Source organism: Dipteris shenzhenensis, chromosome 2, assembly GCF_047967505.1.
Source record: "Dipteris shenzhenensis isolate YYH24624 ecotype China chromosome 2, Dip_SZ_1.0, whole genome shotgun sequence".
Taxonomy (NCBI): domain Eukaryota; kingdom Viridiplantae; phylum Streptophyta; class Polypodiopsida; order Gleicheniales; family Dipteridaceae; genus Dipteris; species Dipteris shenzhenensis.
Window position 1 is genome coordinate 44996847 of NC_141597.1, and position 18150 is coordinate 45014996.

Consider the following 18150-nt stretch of genomic DNA (forward strand, 5'->3'; position numbering starts at 1 on the left):
AGGGGGACACTTGGCAAGAAAGTGTGTGGGACACTTTTTTACAAAAGTGTAACTATAGCGCTGCCTAGAAGGCAGTGCTAACAAATGGAAGAGAGTTCGAGTAATTGAAGCAATCACCATGTTAGAGGGGGATTGTTTTATAATTTTGTGAAAGAACAAATGGAGGAGAGTGCTAACAAATGGAAGAGAGTTCGAGTAATTGAAGCAATCACCATTTTAGAGGGGGATTTTTTTATAATTTTGTGAAAGAACAAATGGAGGAGAGTTCGAGTAATTGAAGCACTCACCATTTGCATAAGTATGTGATGGAAAGGTCCCTCCACTACATGAAAGATGCGCCTCATGCCGTATTTTCTCAATGTATGTTGGTCCCACTTTGAAGTGCAAATGTAATTGGAATTGGTGCCTTATGTTATTTAGCTATTTTGATGGTGATGATTCCTTTAGCATGTTGATGTTAAAGTCCCTAGCGATAATGGTAGGCTTTTCAGAAAGCACAATCTTATGAAGTATTTTGAAAAATAATTGGATGAATATTTGTCCATATGTTGATGGTGGTTTGTAAACATTGCTTGTTATTAGTTTCAATTAGTTACCATTGTAGTGATTTCTATTCCTTCATGTGTATGTTTGTTTACATTGAAACATGGCAAACTTCATTGTACAAGTATTGTGGAGTGGAGAAATTTTGTCTGGGTATGAAACTTTCAAGAATGTAAGGTGTTGGATCTTTTTTTTTCGTTTCTTGCAAGCAAATTAGTAAGTTTAAAGCATGTTTTGGTAGTGATCTAGTGTTTGTTTACATTGAAACATGGCAAACTTCTTTGTACGAGAGAAATTGTTTCTAGATAAGAAACTTTCAAGAATGTAAGGTGTTGGATCTTTTGTTTTCGTTTCTTGCAAGCAAATTAGTAAGTTTAAAGCATGTTTTGGTAGTGATCTAGTGTTCAGTGATTGTATAAGGAGGTTGTGTCTATGTGTTTGTTGTTTAATTTTTTGTGTGATTGTTGTCCATCGTGATGAGCTTTTGAATTTTGGCATCTCATCATTGACATCCTTGTCCACGTGGAAGTGTTCATGTCATAAAGGATCAAGAAGGTAAACGTTTTCGATCTTTTTAACTTTGGAAAAGACAATGTATGCCAATCCATGAGAACGTATACCTTTGGAGAGAAAGCAATTGTTTCCATTGTCAAACCCTGAGATCTATGTATAGTTCGGGTTACAACTAATTATATGGGGAAGTGTTGTCTTGTATGAATGTTGTTTCTAGATGGTCCTTTTTTATTGTCTTTTGTTGTACGATATATTGGGGTCCAAGCGCTATATATTTTGTTCATATATTCATGGATATTTTCATTTCTTATTTGTAGACCAATGCTTGTTGAAAGGACACCATTAATAAGTCCGTCTTGTTGGTTTATGTTTCCTGGGCATAATTCTACAAGCATGCCCTCTTTAATTTCAACGATTGTGTGCAACCCATTTGTGGCTTGTGAGTTTAATCAAGGCTATTGAACAAATGCCTAGAGCCTTCAAATCGAAGTCAATTGAGGCCTTTTGTTGGATTTATTAAGTTTTATAGAAGATTTATTGAAGATTTTGCTCAAATAGCTATTATGAACCTACCAAGAAGGATGTGAAGTTTCAATGGGCACTCGAGTCGTCTCATGCATTTCACACATTATAGAAACATGCCTATGAACACCCATTATACGATAGCCAAAATGGGATGTCATTTTTCATGTTCTTGTGGATGGTATTATGTTGGTACAACCAGATGGAAAGCTGGACTACCCAGTTTATTATGGAAAGCAGGCTAATGACACAACCCGAGTGCAATTATAGTACCACTGCGCAAAGAGCCATTAGTATGGTATTGAGTGTGTAGAAATTTAGACATTATTTTTTGGAAATTCACATTTTATGTGGATCATCAAGCAATGATTTAAGAAAGATTTGTAAGATGGATGTTGTTGCTTCAAGAATTCCATTTTTGTATAATTCATAAACCTAGAAAGTCACATGGAAGAGTTAATTGTTTGTCTTGGTTACCATCCCAAGGAAATTAGATAGGTATACACACTAAGTTACCAGATGCTAATCTCTTTGCAGTGGATTTTCTAAAACTGAGTATGATGATCTGCTCTTCTATTTGTCTCAAGGGACATTTCCTATCGAGCAATAGTTAACTTTGGCTTGGCTAGCTACTAATGTTCTCTGGTTACATCTTCAGTGAAATGACCATGGTAGAGATGTTTTTGTTCTTCCAATTTCTTGTCCTTGATCTTTTGCTTAAGTTCGGCAGTTACTTAGAACAACTATTTCTCCTAGGGGCAAAATTTGCATCTCCATTACTCAAGATTTGATATCTTGTGGAAACTGATCATCCAGCAAGTCCTTGGTTGATAGCTGCTCGACACCTTGCTAGGATTGGTGGGGTTTTTACCCTTGTATCTACGGTTTTTATTGTCATGATCTCAGATTCCCAATTATGTAGCACCTTGACACTTTTTAACCATGGTCACCAATGACAATCAAGCTCATAGCTCAAACCTTTCTTAACAAGCTTCTTGACTAGTCTTGGATGACTTCGAACCAGAGCAAGATCCTCAACAAAAGCCCAATTATTAAGCTAAAGAGATCGGTCTAATGTACCATCGCTATATAAAGATCCTAGGCTTGTCCTTGACAACTACTAGTCTTAAACTTCCATAACAGCAACTTCGATTGAGGAATCTTGATGGAAATATCAGATAACAGTAAGTCTTGCCATGGGTCAACTATAGCACAAGGGCCATTCATGCAAATAAAAAATCGTGCCAAACCAGCCCACAGTAGATCACATCTTAGTTTCAGAAGCCATTTAGTGCATAAAGTATATCACATTTAGCCTTCATGCTTTCAATGACCAAGCCGCTTAAGGTCCATGACAACCCAAGAGAAGGCATGTGATTGACCCGTCCATTTGCTGCAGTGAGGACTTCTCAAAAACACTCCTCATACAGGTGGTCAATGGCAACCATCCTACAGGTGGGTCTTCTCAACAGCTCCGCTCATGGGAAAGGGTTCTCCCTTTATGAGAAGCCTTTTCGAAGTGTGGAAGTGACTGTCTCTTGGTCTTATTCAGGCCAGTTCCACCTGGCATGAGGAGTTTGATAGAAAACTACTTATGTGGCACCCAGAGGTACAAGACTCAGAGGGGCGTATGCTTACCCAGTGGACACATATTAGCTGGGCACAATGGGACTACGGCCCGGTGAGGTCCTTAAGAACATGGAGACAGCTCCCTCTGGATGAGGAGGAGAGAGAGCAGGCACTCTCACATGAGAGGAGTGGGCACCAGAGCAGCAGAGATAGATGAAATGATATCGGACTCATGGTGGGAGGGATTAAGCACTACCTAAACCTCGTATTTTTTGTCTGGGCAATTCTCCAGGACCAGAGTACCTCTCCAAGTATAATTCATTAGGCAGACACTGGGCTCCTATCGGCGCAAATACTACCTACCAAGTAGGTGAGGGAGGCCTTTTGACACAGCAAAGCTTGAGAGAGACCGATGGGATGAGGAGGCTTTAGATGGACTTGCTTGGTAGTGGATCAAGATTGTGGACCGCTTCGGCAAGACCGGGACTATCGATCCAGACTCAATCTTGTCAAAGACTTTGGTTATGGGAGGGTCACACATCCAATGGATCTAGGGGAGTCGTTCTGGTTGGCCTGAGTAAGAAATTCAAACAGGGTGGAGGAGGTGCCCTTCTTCTCCTATATGACTCGTATTCGCCGACGTCTACAGTTGGAGGTATCCGCATGGTCCTTGTCGAGAGAGCGTCACTAGATAGAGCAGGAGGTCTCCCCAGAGAGGTGGTCTCCCGTTTTTGGTCGCGCCTCTGAACTAGTCTACAACCATGGAAGATTTCTTACTTCTTCTGGATAGTAGCTCATGGAGGCTTGCCCATGGCCCTTGGTTGGAGCAAATGAGGGTGGATGGCCATTGCGACTGCTGCATGGAAAGAGTGATGGAGACAATTCAACACTGTCTCTGGGGATGCCCGACAGCGCAGAGGATCTAGTCAGCAGCTTTGAGGATAGTGTCAGCGAATGGAGAGGGATATGGTCACATGGCTCATAGAGGGGGACATGCGTTCTCGAGAAACCCCACCGCTCCAACCTTCCACATTCGGGGCAAGATGGTAGCTAGGATCGGGGAACATGAGGCATTTCCTCCAGCCGCGTTCGCCTACATCTTCGACGGAGAATAGTGTGTGGGAGACAGTTGCCAGCATCACAGCCTAGAACATCTGGGTTTCCCACCACGGTTTGGTGATGGGAGGACTCCAGCGGCCACTCTTGTTGCCATGTGAGTGCGGGACCTCGGGTTCTAGAGCGACCATCATAAGGTGGGAGTGTTTCTGCAAGGCATGGCCTGCAAGCATTTTCTACATCCTCACTACGAGAGGTATTTGCTGGTTCTATAGTCCGCCACCATGGTTGTTAGCCCCTGTTCTTGAGACTCCCTCGGGAACATGCTGGGTTCTCCGGAAACAGGTTGGCCCTTTATGGCTACAACCAGCTTTTCTTTTTCCCATGATCAGCACCACTTTTCTGTTTTTTGCTGACTTGTATGGTGGTTTATTTCAAGGATAAATAGCTGCTTTGATTAATAAGAAATATGTATGGTTGAATAAGTAGGCAGAACTGTTCATAAGCAATTATGAAAGATGGAACACAACTGCATCCAATTATCATGCAATGGGGAGGCTGTCAATATGCAACTTAAATTTTGAAAATTAAAACACACATTAAACACAGCCTGAGGATGCTATATGGCACCGCAACACATCAAAATACAGCTTCAGTTTGCTGCACAAATTTAAAGTTTCTATGATTTCAACCATACTAAACCTATTTGCTCAATAAGATAACTGTGTCCTTCAACAATTTCTCAAAAAAGTGTTCAAAAGCAATATTAAAACATCAACACAGCTTCTTCAAATTATCATGCCGTAGGTAGGTAATGTGAACTCAAACTTTTTAAAGTTCAAATCAGTTTGAACAAGCACTCTCATAAATGACAACAGCGTCTTGAAATTGGCATGCCAAGAGAGGCAATGTAACCTTCGAAATATAAGTTAACTTTTTCAACCTTTAATACAATTTCGTAAACCACACATAAATGAGAAATCATGCAGGAACTGTTCTTAGAGAACTACATTCTTACATCTAAGGCTGAATGACATACCATTATATTAGCTCAGCCTCTAGGTGAGAGTTACCTAAAGCCCATGTATTCAAGAATTGTAGAGGTATCCTAAGAAGCTACTGAAGTAAATTAAACTACCTTTATCTACAAAACAAAAAAATGAAGATTACAAACTTAGGCCATACTTCACAATTGCGATCTACACAAAAGTTTGTTCAAAAGGTCTAAATAAATAGATCAAAACAAAGCTTCAGGTTGCTGTCTCACGTCCAAACTTTTATCACTTCAATCCTGAAAACCTGTTTGCTGAATACCATAACTGTCTTGTTCAAGAGGTTCTCGAAAAAGTGTTCACAAGGAATTATAAAAGTGTTCAGAAGGAATTATAAAAGACTTCCGGGGGGAGGGAGACCAGCGGGAGAGGGGGGGGCTTAGTAGCTGGATTCCTTCCTGCAGAAGCATCCTTCACTGAAACAGCTTTGCTCTGTTCAACAAATGCACAGCTGTATTTAAAGCTTCAGAGAGGACGGGCGGCAAGTGGGGATAAGACATGCGGAAGCACCTACCAAATCTCTCTCAAATAAACTTACTGAAGATTGCACAAAGAAGCTTTGGCTCCCAGTCTCTTCATTAATCCTGAGAGCGTCAATACAAAACTGCCGCAGTGTCAGCTCTTCTTCTTCCACACTTCCTACATCCAGATGAAAGAGTCACTGCACTCTAACCATCAAAGAATCCCACCCCCAGGAATGGAAAATCATGTGACCATTTATTGGAATCAATGCCATGCTGTTCACAGAAACCGGTTTCCCCTTCAAAAAGTAAGATCTTTTGGGTTCTCAATGAAGGCTGCTAGATCAGCACCGTGTATAATTCTATGGTCAGCTGTCACATTAACTGAGAGAATAACTCATAGCCCATTTCTACCACTCTGCATACACAATTTCCCTTGTGCACATAGCGTAATTGACATTCTCAACACTTCTCTTAAATCCGACTTCACAAGATGACAGTGGATGGCAAAATAAGAAGTACTATCAGAGCAAAATCTGCAAAATTTGATTCTACTATGAACATGGCTGCAAAAATTGGAGCAAAACTATAAAACCTAATCTGATGCTACTATAAGCACAGTCGCAAAAAAAGTGGATCTTGAAGCAACTTATCCATTACTCCCCATCTGAAGTTGCAAGAAGTTTTGGTAGACTTCTCTGAAGTACAAGAACTCATCAAAGCTCATGACCTAGTAAAGATACCTACATGCTCTTGCATAAGACAGTGAACCAAAATCAACTTCCCGAAATAGTATCTTCTCTTTGATGACGCAATTATGCACTTCTATATGCTTGGCACAAGCATGAACAATTGATAAAATGGATGCAGCTTGTATTATCGAAGTACATAGGTGTCAAATCTCCCGAGAATTGAAATTCTAGAAGTGAATTGCTTCAAAAGCTTGTTAGAGATCAATGTCCCCACTTGTGAGCCCCGGATTTCAGGAGACAAGGAGCATTAAATCATAGGGGGCTGGGGGAACTGTTGACACAGCAGGGCAGCAAAAAGGCTGCTTGGCAGGACCAGAATGCGCAGGAGCAGCAGGGAAAATGAACCCCCTGGTAGCCCCTTATATAGGCTGCCCAAGGGGGTTGGTTGGGGCCAGCAAAGGGCCAACTGGCAGGTCGGTCAACCAGCCAAAGAGGGATGGCCTCCAGCCCTAGGAGCTGACCAGGTTGTCGGCCAAATTCCAGGACTGCCTGCCACTATATAAACACCCCTTCGCCCTCACTATTCCCATCTAGTTTTGCTGAAGCCTACTTCTACAGGCAGTGCAACAAAGGAAGAGAGTAGCAGTTCATAGAGAGGGCTCAGTCATTTGAGGTTATTCCCATGTCACAAGAATCGAATGACATACGCAACAGCAGGTTTTATATTTCCACATGTTCTTCCATGTCTTTTCTTATCGTGTGTGTAAATTTGATTTCTTCTTTTTTGTCGGGTTGGCAGCAACTAAGCATTGGTGCACACCACAGCTTTGTGAGTGCAGTCTAGGCAGGGGAAGGATTGCAGGCAGAGGAAGGAAGGACCTCGTGACACCTCAAAATTGGAGCCGCTAATTGTTCACAGACCTCAAACCTGTTTGATAAGGTGGTAAATATCCGTTTGAGGTTATTACAACCGAAAGGAGTTACACACATTCAAGCAAGTTTTAATAATACCATTGTTACCGCTACGGATGTTTAAGGACAAGTCGTTTCGCGGAGGCACGTTACTGCCCAAGCTGACGATGAATTTTGGATCGAGTCAGAGCTTGCTTTCGCAACGATGACCGGAGGGACCAGCGAATCTGGTAGTCAACAATCGCTCAGACTTGATAAGGGTTGTCGCAGTGGAAGTGGGCAGCAGGGGCATACCCATACCTTGTGCGTAGTACCGCAACGGTTGCCTTATATGGTAAATAGAAATTATTAGAGAGGTTAGCATCATTGTGATCGAGTGAGTGGGTGTACTCGGAGCTGAAGGTTATCCTGAGGATTGAGTGATTCTTACTTCCATTTCCAACATGGTAGCAGAGCACGGTTTCCAGCTCTAGGCTCTCACATCAAAGGAACAAATTTTTATACTTGAAAGCGACTCCGATTCGAGCCAGGTTTGCGCTGACTTCTATTCTTTCGGAGCACGGTTTCCAGCTCTAGGCTCTCACATCGAAGAAAGGAATTCTTCTACTTGAAAGCGACTCCGATTCGAGCAAGGTTTGCACTGACTTCTATTCTTTCGGTGTTTGGAGATTTGCTGTTGTATTTGCAGCAAGCAATGTCGATTTGAGGAGCCTCTTCCACCACTGCCGCTGCCTCCACTCATATTCCTTCTCCACTCAACTTGGGAGAGTCCGGGAAGCTAAACGGGGCGAACTATCCTATCTGGAAGGAGTCACTTTGCGGCTCGGAAGTTACTTGGAACGAGTCACTTGGCGGCTCGGAAGTTCTGGAAGATCACAACGGGAGTGGATGCAAAGCCGGAGGATGTACTGGACACCAAGGGGAGGATCCTGGTGCCCCCAGATGCAGATGAACTAGATGCATTGCAAGCCCTTGCCATGATCCTAGGAACACATCCAGATGGCAGATGCGTCACTGGAGGCGGAGGCTATTTTGAAGGATTTATGTGATACCGACAACACGTCTCGTATTCCCAATCTCTAGCATCACCTCTACAACATGAGCATGGATGAGGGAGATCCTCTCCATTACCACTTGACAAAGGTCAACGTGGTAAGAGATCAACTAGCTTCCTTTGATCAGAAGTTTGACTCATGTCAACTAGCAGTGATGACACTTAGCATGCTACCAAGGAGCTTCAAGAGTTTCATCATGACTGTCATAGCAGGACAAAGGAACAAGCCTCTCCCCTTGCTGTAGGAGGAGACTCGGGAAAAGTTATTCAATAAGAAGGGAGACAAAGTACTTCTGGCAAGAGACAATCCCACCAAGGGTAAGTCTAAGGACTCCAAGGATGGCAAAGGAAAGGATGCAGACAAGAAGAAGAAGGTAAAGTGGTTCTAATGCGAGAAACTTGGTCATTACGCGAAGGACTAACGAAAGAAGAAGGCAGACTTAAAGCAGAAGCAAGAGTCCAAGAACAAGGAGGAGCCAAAGATAGATTTTGCCAATGGCATTACTACAAGTGAGCTCTTTGTACCATTAAGCATTGCTCTGCTTCTGCAGTTATTGAGGGCAAGGAGGACTCGTATGTGGACAGTGGGGCTTCAAAACACATGTCCAACAAAAGAGAGTGGTAAATCAATGGAAGGTGCTTATCCCGATTCAAAGGTGACAGTGGGGGACAGTCGGACATGCCCTGTGAAGAGTATAAGCAGTATACCATTCATCACAACCACAGGAGAAGAAAAGGTCATTTCTAGTGTACTTTGTGCTGACTCTTAGCAAAAATTTGCTCTGAGTCAATTAGATGGACATGCACAAGATGTCGATACTCTTCGAGAATGGCGCAGTCACAGTCACATGGTAGCCCAAGTCGAGGAGGATGGTTTATACCGGTTACATGCCTTAATAGTACATGGGGACCATGGCCGCTCAAAGTTGTGGCATGAGAGATTCGGACACGTCAACTATAGCACTCTTACAAAAATGCAGAAGTCAAACGTGGTGGATGGACTTCCACCAATTATAGGCACTAGCAGAGTCTGCAGAGCTTGCTTGGAGGGCAAGAAACACACGGAGAGATTCCCACAGGAGGCCACATGAAGGGCCAAGGGACCATTGGAGTTGGTTCATTCTAATATATGAGGGCCAATGTCAACAAACTCATTTGCAAGGGGCCAATGTCAACAAACTCATTTGCAAGTTCATGTTATCCTTTACCATACATTCATGATTTTCAGTCATATGACTTTGGTTACTGCCTGTCTAAGAAATCTCAAGCTTTCAAGAAATCCAAAGCTAAGGTAGAAAAGGAGACGGAGAACGATGTCAAAGCTTTCCACACTGATTGGAAGGGAGGGGAGTTCACCTCCTTTGAGTTCAATACTCTCTGCAAGTAGCGCAGAATCAAGTGCCAGCTTACCACAGCCTGCACATCTCAACAAAATGGTGTTGTTGAACGGAAGCACCGAACGGTCACAGAGATGGGTTTGACAATGTTGAAAGGGAAGAACCTCTCTAAAGCTTATTGGGGTGAAGCCGTGAACACTGTTGTTAACATTCTCAACAAGACCAAGAACAAGGCCATTGAAAACAAGACCAATTGATACATGTTCCATTTGCTATGGAACATAACTTTCTACGTAATCATCACCATACTATTGTGCAAATCCTTTTGCAACAAGTGTTGTCTTTAATGTTTTAATATTGTCACCAAGATTGCATTTGACTTTGTCGACCATTTGTTTCCAGTTTTTTCTATCCTTTGGTAAATTGCACAATTCCCATGTATTGTACAATGCATTCATTTCTTCATCCATTGCTACTTGCCATTTTGGATTCAAGACTACCTTTTTTTGGGAGGAACATATCAAAAGCTACATAGTTTTGATCCATTACATTCGACCCTCTACACAAGGGGAGCATCAGAAAAGGCGGGAACAACATTTTGGATTTTAAACTTGCATCCTCAAAATTTGTTAGTTGGTTCTTCTATTTGTATGATTATTATTATCAAAGCATAGTTTGTACATTTAAGCTGAATTTCTTTACCTTTTTTCAAATATGTCATCTTTGTGGTTGTTTTGACCTTCTTGGTTCTTGACCTATTATAGGTTCTCGTACCGGTGTGCTATCGATGGGTTCACAAAGGATGGGGGATCCCCTCCTTCAATTAATCTTATCTCGTGGAGATTTCTCTATGGCGATTATGGCAACTACATGGATCATCCATTGGATCACGCTTTCTTCCTACATTGACTCTGGCAATCTGTGATTGCCATCAAAACTCGTGGATGGATGTCCTTGCATTGCAATTGTCTCCTCATACCTCTACTCCATAGGTGCCGCTTGAGCTTCGCATATTTGTCTTATGACCAAATGTCCTTCCATCTTGTAGGTCTCACATCAATGGGGAGCTATTTTAAGAAATCATATTCTCTATTTGCATGCATCATTCTGCTATGGTATGATTCATGAAGCATATACCTAGATGAATCCGGGAACATTCCCAAACTCATCCTCTAAAAACACAACATAGTGCAGTTTCAATCTCACGATAGTCACTCATAAGATTGAAAACCATAAACTCCATCACGCATAGCAGGGACTAGCTACTATAACATCCCCACTAACATCATCAGCGCCCAACAGTGGGTGTAGACCGTAGTATAAAAGTATGCTCTCATACATACAAATCCACACACCCACACATACTTGAGCATCCATTTATACAAAGTCTTCGTAGTGAGTTTCTGTCGGCACTCCGGAGATGAAGGGCAAACTCAGCCATGATGAAGGCTAGCACTACAGGAGAAGGCTAATCAAAAAGTAGTCCAAATCTCTTCATTCAAGCTACAACTACTTGTGAAGTCTAAACGATTTCATTTTAGTCTCTCCCAAACGAGCATCTAAATCTAAATCTAGCTGACAAGGCAACGCACCATTTAAGATAGAAAGAATTATCGCAATACCAACAAACCACAACTTGGATGAAAACTTCACAAGGTGAAATTTGCATGTCCGCTAATACGGCAGAAGCATATACCTAGATGAATCCAGGAACATTCCCAAACTCATCCTCTAAAAACACAACATAGTGCAGTTTCAATCTCACGATAGTCACTCATAAGATTGAAAACCATAACCTCCATCACGCATAGCAAAAACTAGCTACTATAACATGTGTAATTCTCGTGGTCCTTGCTCCTACAACAGGTGGGCAGTGACTAGACCTTGCTCCTTTCCTCTTTATTCTTTAGATTCCACATGTCACTTGTAAAAGACTCTGCTTCGCCAGCCTTCGGCCTCATCTCTCACCAAACCACGAGACTTGCACGATGATCTTCATCCGTTTGAGACGTTTCACCTTCAATCATGCTTTTGTGACATGCTATGGTCCCGGCCTCCCTTCGTGGGTTCTGGTGAGTCCCATGCCTGTATATTGCTGATTATTTGGGTTCATGGTAGTGTGTGGTTGAATATGGGTGTATAGATAGGTGTATATATGGTACAAAATGGAACTTAAATGTTAAGTGGCAAGTGATGTTGTCACTGGAATGAGTTTCAATGATGGATAGTAGCAGTTTCTCCCAGATTTCCTTCTGCAGCAACAAGGGCCCAAGGTCTTCAAATGTAAGAGGCCTGATCCTCTCCCAGTAGTCACAGTCCTTACAAAGCCTTTGAAACTCCTCGGAAGCATCCCGAGTACCAGCTTTGCTAGCTGGCTTGGACTCCACCCTATAACCGACTGCTGTATCCGCATTCTGGATGTGTAGAATGCCACTGTAGTTCCTATAATCATGGCAGGGTTTCTGCGTCTTCGTCCCCCCACTCTTTGACCTCGCCTGGATCTACAGCCACTGCCACCTTCCATGAAGTGTCCTTGACATCCTCGGGCTTGAGTTCCGTTCTTGTCAGTCACCTTCTAGCCACAAGCTGGCTCTAGAGCTTGACTTTAAGATGCCATCTTTCCTGCATCTCCGGAGTCCGGAGTTTGGAATGGGCATGTGAGAAGCCATCACTTCTGAAATCACAGAAACAGAAAATAGAGCTCGCTATAGCAACCAAACAAGCGCATGCACTTGACTTGATCGGGTTCGCCTTTGAGGAGTCCTTCCTTCAAAATGAATACAAGAGTCACACTGCTAGCTCTGTTACCATCTTAGAACGTAGGCTAACACTGCTAACACTTCAACCTCCAATGCATTGGATAGATTTAGACGATTCTCTGTAAACACTTGCAGATGCACATTCTGAACCCACAAACCGTAAAAGAAGAGAGGGATAGAACAGCCCAGATACTTCAAACAATACTCAGATTTATACCACCACCAGAGTGGAAAATCGCGCAGGAAGGAGCTACAAAGATCGAGCGAACTGCTGGGCAAAAGAGAGCCAGAGAAAGGCTGTGCAAATCTGAGGTGTGAGGTCAAGGTAAGCTGGCTCTGTTCTGCTCCTGCGTGCCTTTACTGGCCATCTAAGGCTTCTTTTATGTGCAGCCAACCCCCTGACCAGGCCAACCTGGTCTGTAGAATCAGCCGACCAGATCCAGGCCGACCTAGGTCTGTAAAACTTGACTCAACGCCATAAATAGGCTCCTGGCTCTACTGCAAAATCTGCTGCAGGTTTGATGCTGTCCTGCACACTGTTCCAGCCCCGCACTGCATGCCATAAAGCAGGCTGTACAGCAGGCGCATGCTCCGGGGAGCCCTCCACCCTAACCAGGTTGACTCACCCACATCCTCACCATATGAGGCTTACAAGTGGGTCATTGACCTATTCTAACATCCCACAGACTATAATAGACTCTCTCTCTCGTTAGCATTCACGCTTCTTCACCCAGTAGTTACCACAGGCATAATTAGTGAGACAGTAATGTAAGCTTCCCCAGAATGTCACCAAGATGTTGAAAAAGTGGAAATTCCTATCAATTAGTTGTGGAGAAAATAAGAGTGGTGAAATAGAAGATGGCAGGCCATGATTATATTAAGGGATAAAGGGGGGAGGGAAGGAGTTGCAATTAAAGAATAATGGAGGTAGGGGGCATTAAAGAAGGAGCCACGTAAGGTGAGGAGGAGGACCATTTACAACATCATATTTATCTTTAGGGATGCTATACTACTCTATAGCTTAGTGGTAGAGCTCAAGTGTGTGAAATAAAACATTATGGGTTCGAATCCCCTCTTGCATTTCAAATATAATATGCACCCCTCTTGGACATAAGCTTAAAAGATTAACCTATGCATAAAATATATCAAACCATGGACAAATATAGGTTAATAAGCCTCCATGGGCCAAAACAAATAGGAACGTTGAGCTAGTATGTCCCCAGTACTTATATGGACTCACGACCTGTGGAATTCTAAGGAAGCGCAAAGACTTGCTGATTCCGTTGCGTGCTTTAGTCTAGCAAGATGCAATGCAAAGAAAGCTCATTAAAGCTGCTATGTGGGATACATGCAAAAGCAATCAATGCTTTCCAGTGTGGGGAAAAGTGGACAGCAAGGCATGAAGGGATATGCTAAAAACTTGTCACACAAAGAGGAAAGTCTTGTTTGGAATGAAGAAAGAAAGAAAAAATTTGAAATCTTGAAAAACAGGACAATGGAGGAACCAGTTTGTCACACAAGCAAGATGGACTTTGACTTCAACACAAGAATCGAGACTAGGGATAACATCAAAAGTCCAACACAAAGACGAATAAGAATCGAGTCTACAGATAACATCACGAAGTTTAACACAAAGATGAAGAGTATAGACTAGACCAAGCAGCCAGAAAGCATGTGCTTTCCAAAATCTGGGCCTGCTTTCTTAGCCTAGAACATGCGACTTTCCCCTGTTACTTGGTCCCTACCCTTGGGCCTTAAGTCCTAGCCTCCAAACTCACATTTTCTTTCAACCAAACACAAAGAAGTACTTACTCAAAGCAACTCATCATTTTATTGTGTACACCATTATAACTTGGCTGAAAGCTCCTCACTCATTTGTCACCACCTTGAACCAGACCATAAATTTTTCTAGAACATGCTTGACTGTTTAGCGAGGTTCTCGCCCCTTTTTGTGAAAAGGATAAAAAACATTGAGAAAAGCAACGTTGGGGAAACGCTTCATTCCTTCCTTTCCCATTGTTATCAGGGCACACAAAAGAATACGTCTGCACTGCATTGTGCCCCTCAAGCATGTTACGTCAGACGGCATGGAGAGACCTGGTCAATAGTCTGCAGAGCTGACCTAGGACACACTACGGCACAACACTGCTTGCCAACTTCTCATAGAAGAGAACAACATCCTTGTGTGCCTTAATCCGACCAGGGTCGAAGCCAGTAAGCTGCAGTCCATCCAAGTTTTTAACACGAGAGAGAGCAACATACACCATTCCATAGTCAAAAGCCTTAGAAAGGTCAGTTTCAATACGGTCAAGTGTCATGCCCTGACACTTGTGCACACTTAATGCCCATGCAAGAATTAAAGGAACCTGAATCCTCTTCGCAACTACCCAACCTCCATCTTCCACAGTCTCTTCTTGAGGCCCTATTGTTCTCGCAATCCCATCACAAGCAAATCGTACTACTGGCCACTTCTCTGTGGGGCTAATCAAATTAGCCACACGTTTTATTTCCTTGTCTTTATCATTGTCTGTCTCAGGAAGGTATGAATCAAAGCCAATGACAACTCCCCTTGCTCCATTTACCAAACCCCTAGAGGTATCAAGATTTTTTATCAACATAACCTGTGCTCCAATACAAAGGTGCAGCTCCTTTTGAGCCCTCATGTTATCTAGCATGAATCTATAGAGAGGTTTTGAGACCGAGTCCTTGGCCATGAAGGAGATAGTCTCTCTTGCTAGAGCCTTCATCTCATTCATGTTCAGCTTGTTCACATCGACCTTAAGGGGGTACAATCTTGTTGGAGAAATCCCCAAACCATCATCCGCTAACACCCTACAACACGCTCGCAGATTCTCAAGCGTTTTAGGAGAGGGCTGTCCTTGTCTTATCTCGTTCAACATTTCCACAAAGCCTCCATCGGACTGCCTGAAAACATGCTTAAGCTCAATTTGCAAATCAAAGCATTTGTCCCAGCAGTCCGCTTTAAAGGCAAAATACTTTCGGTCGTTTGGTGGATTTACGGGAGGAAGCTGGAAGAAATCTCCAGTGACAATGAGCTGTATACCTCCGAAACGACTATCAATGCCTCTCACCGTCCGAGCCACATAATCCAGCTTGTCGAAGAGATCCCCATCTATCATGCTTATTTCGTCAATTATAAGGGCTTTGGTATTCCTCCAACGTTTTTTCGGTTCTTTCTTCCCTAGAACCTTGCTTGCCAAATTCTCAGGGGATCCTTCTCCGAGGCTAATTCCAGCGAAGGAATGCACAGTGGTGCCACTTAATGCACAAGCTGCTAGACCAGTAGATGCTGTTACATAGACAGACTCTTCACCCAACAACTGTCTCAAAATTCTTGTTATGAAACCAAGCACATGACTCTTTCCAGTGCCTGCCGAACCGGTCATGAAAACAGATTTCCCTGCAGCAACTGCTTCCAAGACTTCCATCTGCTGCATGGTAAATTTAAGAGGTCCATTGTGATGTTGGGGTAAGCTTCTCGATCGTGAATCCGATTCCCTACTGTCACTATCAAGGGGTATATACTCTTTCGCCTCTACAGATGCATCCCCCTCTGTATACGCGTCCCCCTCCGACAATCCCTGGCTACTTTGAGAGGCCACCGAACATCCGTTTTCTGACTTGAATCGTTTGTCGTCGCAACCCTGAAGGTTGCCGTCCTCGATGCCTCCGTTGAGTGCGACCTCGTGAGGGACCTCACGGAGTCCTCCTAGAGATCCAGAGTCTGCGAATGAATTCCCAAGAGGTTGCAAAGGTGCGAGCGAGTGTTCGGGGAGGGGCTGGCTACTACAAGAGGCCATAGGCCAGCCATGGGAAGCGGCATGGCGCTGTCGAAGAGCATTTTGGCGTTGCTGGGCAATTCGAGCTCGCTGCTCGCGAGTAAGAGCGCTCATGATGGCCTTTGCTCAATGACAACTGCTAACTAGTTACAATCGTGATTATGTACACTGGTGCCAAGGCTCTCTCTACAGACCTATGTCACCTTGGGCTAAGTTGGGAACACTCGCCCCTGCCCACGTGCATGCAATGCACCATGGGCACACATGGACGGTCACAGTCTGTAATGGTTTCTCCATTCAGAGTGCTTCGATGCCACCACAGTGCCTCCTTTGACTAGATGAGAAAGGCGTGCCTGGCAAACCCCATCGCCTCGGCAAGCTATAGCATTTCTTAATAGCTAATAACCAAGCTGGATCAAAAAACCGTTGTCCGTGCTGTGCTGTGTGAACACCACATAGCGACAAAATTTGTTGTCTCCATACTAGTACCCTTTTCAAAGCAAATGCATAGAAACATAAACACACATCCATCCAATCTCTCTATACTAAGTACCTTAGTGAATACAAGAGAAAGTATGTTGCATGCAAGCTACATTAGGACTTAGGGCCTCATGTCATGGAAGGGAAATACCTAAGAAATAGCTATTTCTGTTATGCTATGCTATGCAAATGCACCATGAGAAGGAAATAGAGGGAAATACGTGGGTAATAGGGTCGGACCATGGGAAATAGCACTCCATGCTCTAAACCTCAAGGTGCTATTTCCCTGACATTTCCTTTATAGCATGTCTCATTTTCCATGTGAAAAACATCCAAAATAGCCATCCTTATTTCCCTCCTTTTTCCCCTCCATGACATAAGCCCCTCAGACATATAAAAAGGGAAAATAGAATTTCCGTGGCAACCTTATTTACCTCACTCTTGTTTGTAAACTTAATCATATTTAATAGGCTTGCAACTCGGGCAAACCCTTATCCCAATATGCTAGATATTGGAGGAGTTGACCACTTTTGCAACCACAATGAACATTCTCTCCCTTACCCTCATCCTCTCATGACTCAACTGTAGTCCACCTCTCTCCCTTACCCTCATCCTCTCACGACTCAATTGTAGTCCACCTCATCCCAACATGCTAGGTATAGAAGCTGCAGACTATAGTCTTCTCGAATGAACAATGATTGAAGTTCTTGCAAGCCTTTTGTTTACAAGAAACTAGACAATTTAAGTTTGTAAAATTGTCGATAAAAGCCAGATTACTCAAAATACCATTGGTAATAAGTCGTTTACCAATGGTAACATTATTCGGTTTATTGGTTATTTCTTGTCGGAAAGGTCACCTCCCCATCTGTAAGCCCCCAAACGAGGAGAGCATGGGGAGAAAGACCTAGGGTAGCATATGCCCAGAAAAGAGAGAAGAGAAAAAGGGTACCTGGCTGTTAGGTAGGATCTGCTGGAGCATAAGGCAAAGCAAAGCGCAACAGCAGGGACCCAAGCGCAGAGGCATTGAACTGACAATGACATCAACCTGGTGTATGAACCTATACGGAGGCTGGAGCATGGCCTACAGGGCTGGATCATATCCAGGACAGAGGTGGACACGTGGCGGGATGTGTAGGATGGATAGGCACATATGTTGAGCAGGTTTTTGACCTGTTTTGAGACCATGGATAAGGGTCGGAGAGAGGGCACCGAGGTGGCTAGGAGCAACAGCAAGTAGGGCTACAAGGGACTAGCCCTGGGGGCATATTTATAGCCCCCACAAGTCAATGGGGAGGCAGGGCACAAGTCGGCATGCATAGGAGTTGTGCCTCTACATGGAAATGAGGGCTCAAGCCCAGTTATAAAGGCCCAAGGGGGGTCGGCTCTATGGCAAACTCTCA

The 18150-nt window shown here is 43.5% G+C and overlaps 1 protein-coding gene across 1 annotated transcript; it reads right to left on the reverse strand.

Annotated features, from left to right (window-relative positions):
• Positions 1-14121: 14121 nt before the first annotated feature.
• On the reverse strand, positions 14122-16398 carry LOC147904831 (ATP-dependent DNA helicase PIF1-like). The gene has a single exon (XM_087395701.1). The coding sequence runs from the start codon at positions 16382-16384 to the stop codon at positions 14603-14605; it is 1782 nt and encodes a 593-aa protein (XP_087251827.1). The 5' UTR covers positions 16385-16398; the 3' UTR covers positions 14122-14602.
• Positions 16399-18150: the final 1752 nt, after the last annotated feature.

Excerpts from the sequence above, each read along its gene's own strand:
- LOC147904831 (XM_087395701.1), bottom strand. The coding sequence starts at position 16,384 with ATGAGCGCTCTTACTCGCGAGCAGCGAGCTCGAATTGCCCAGCAACGC.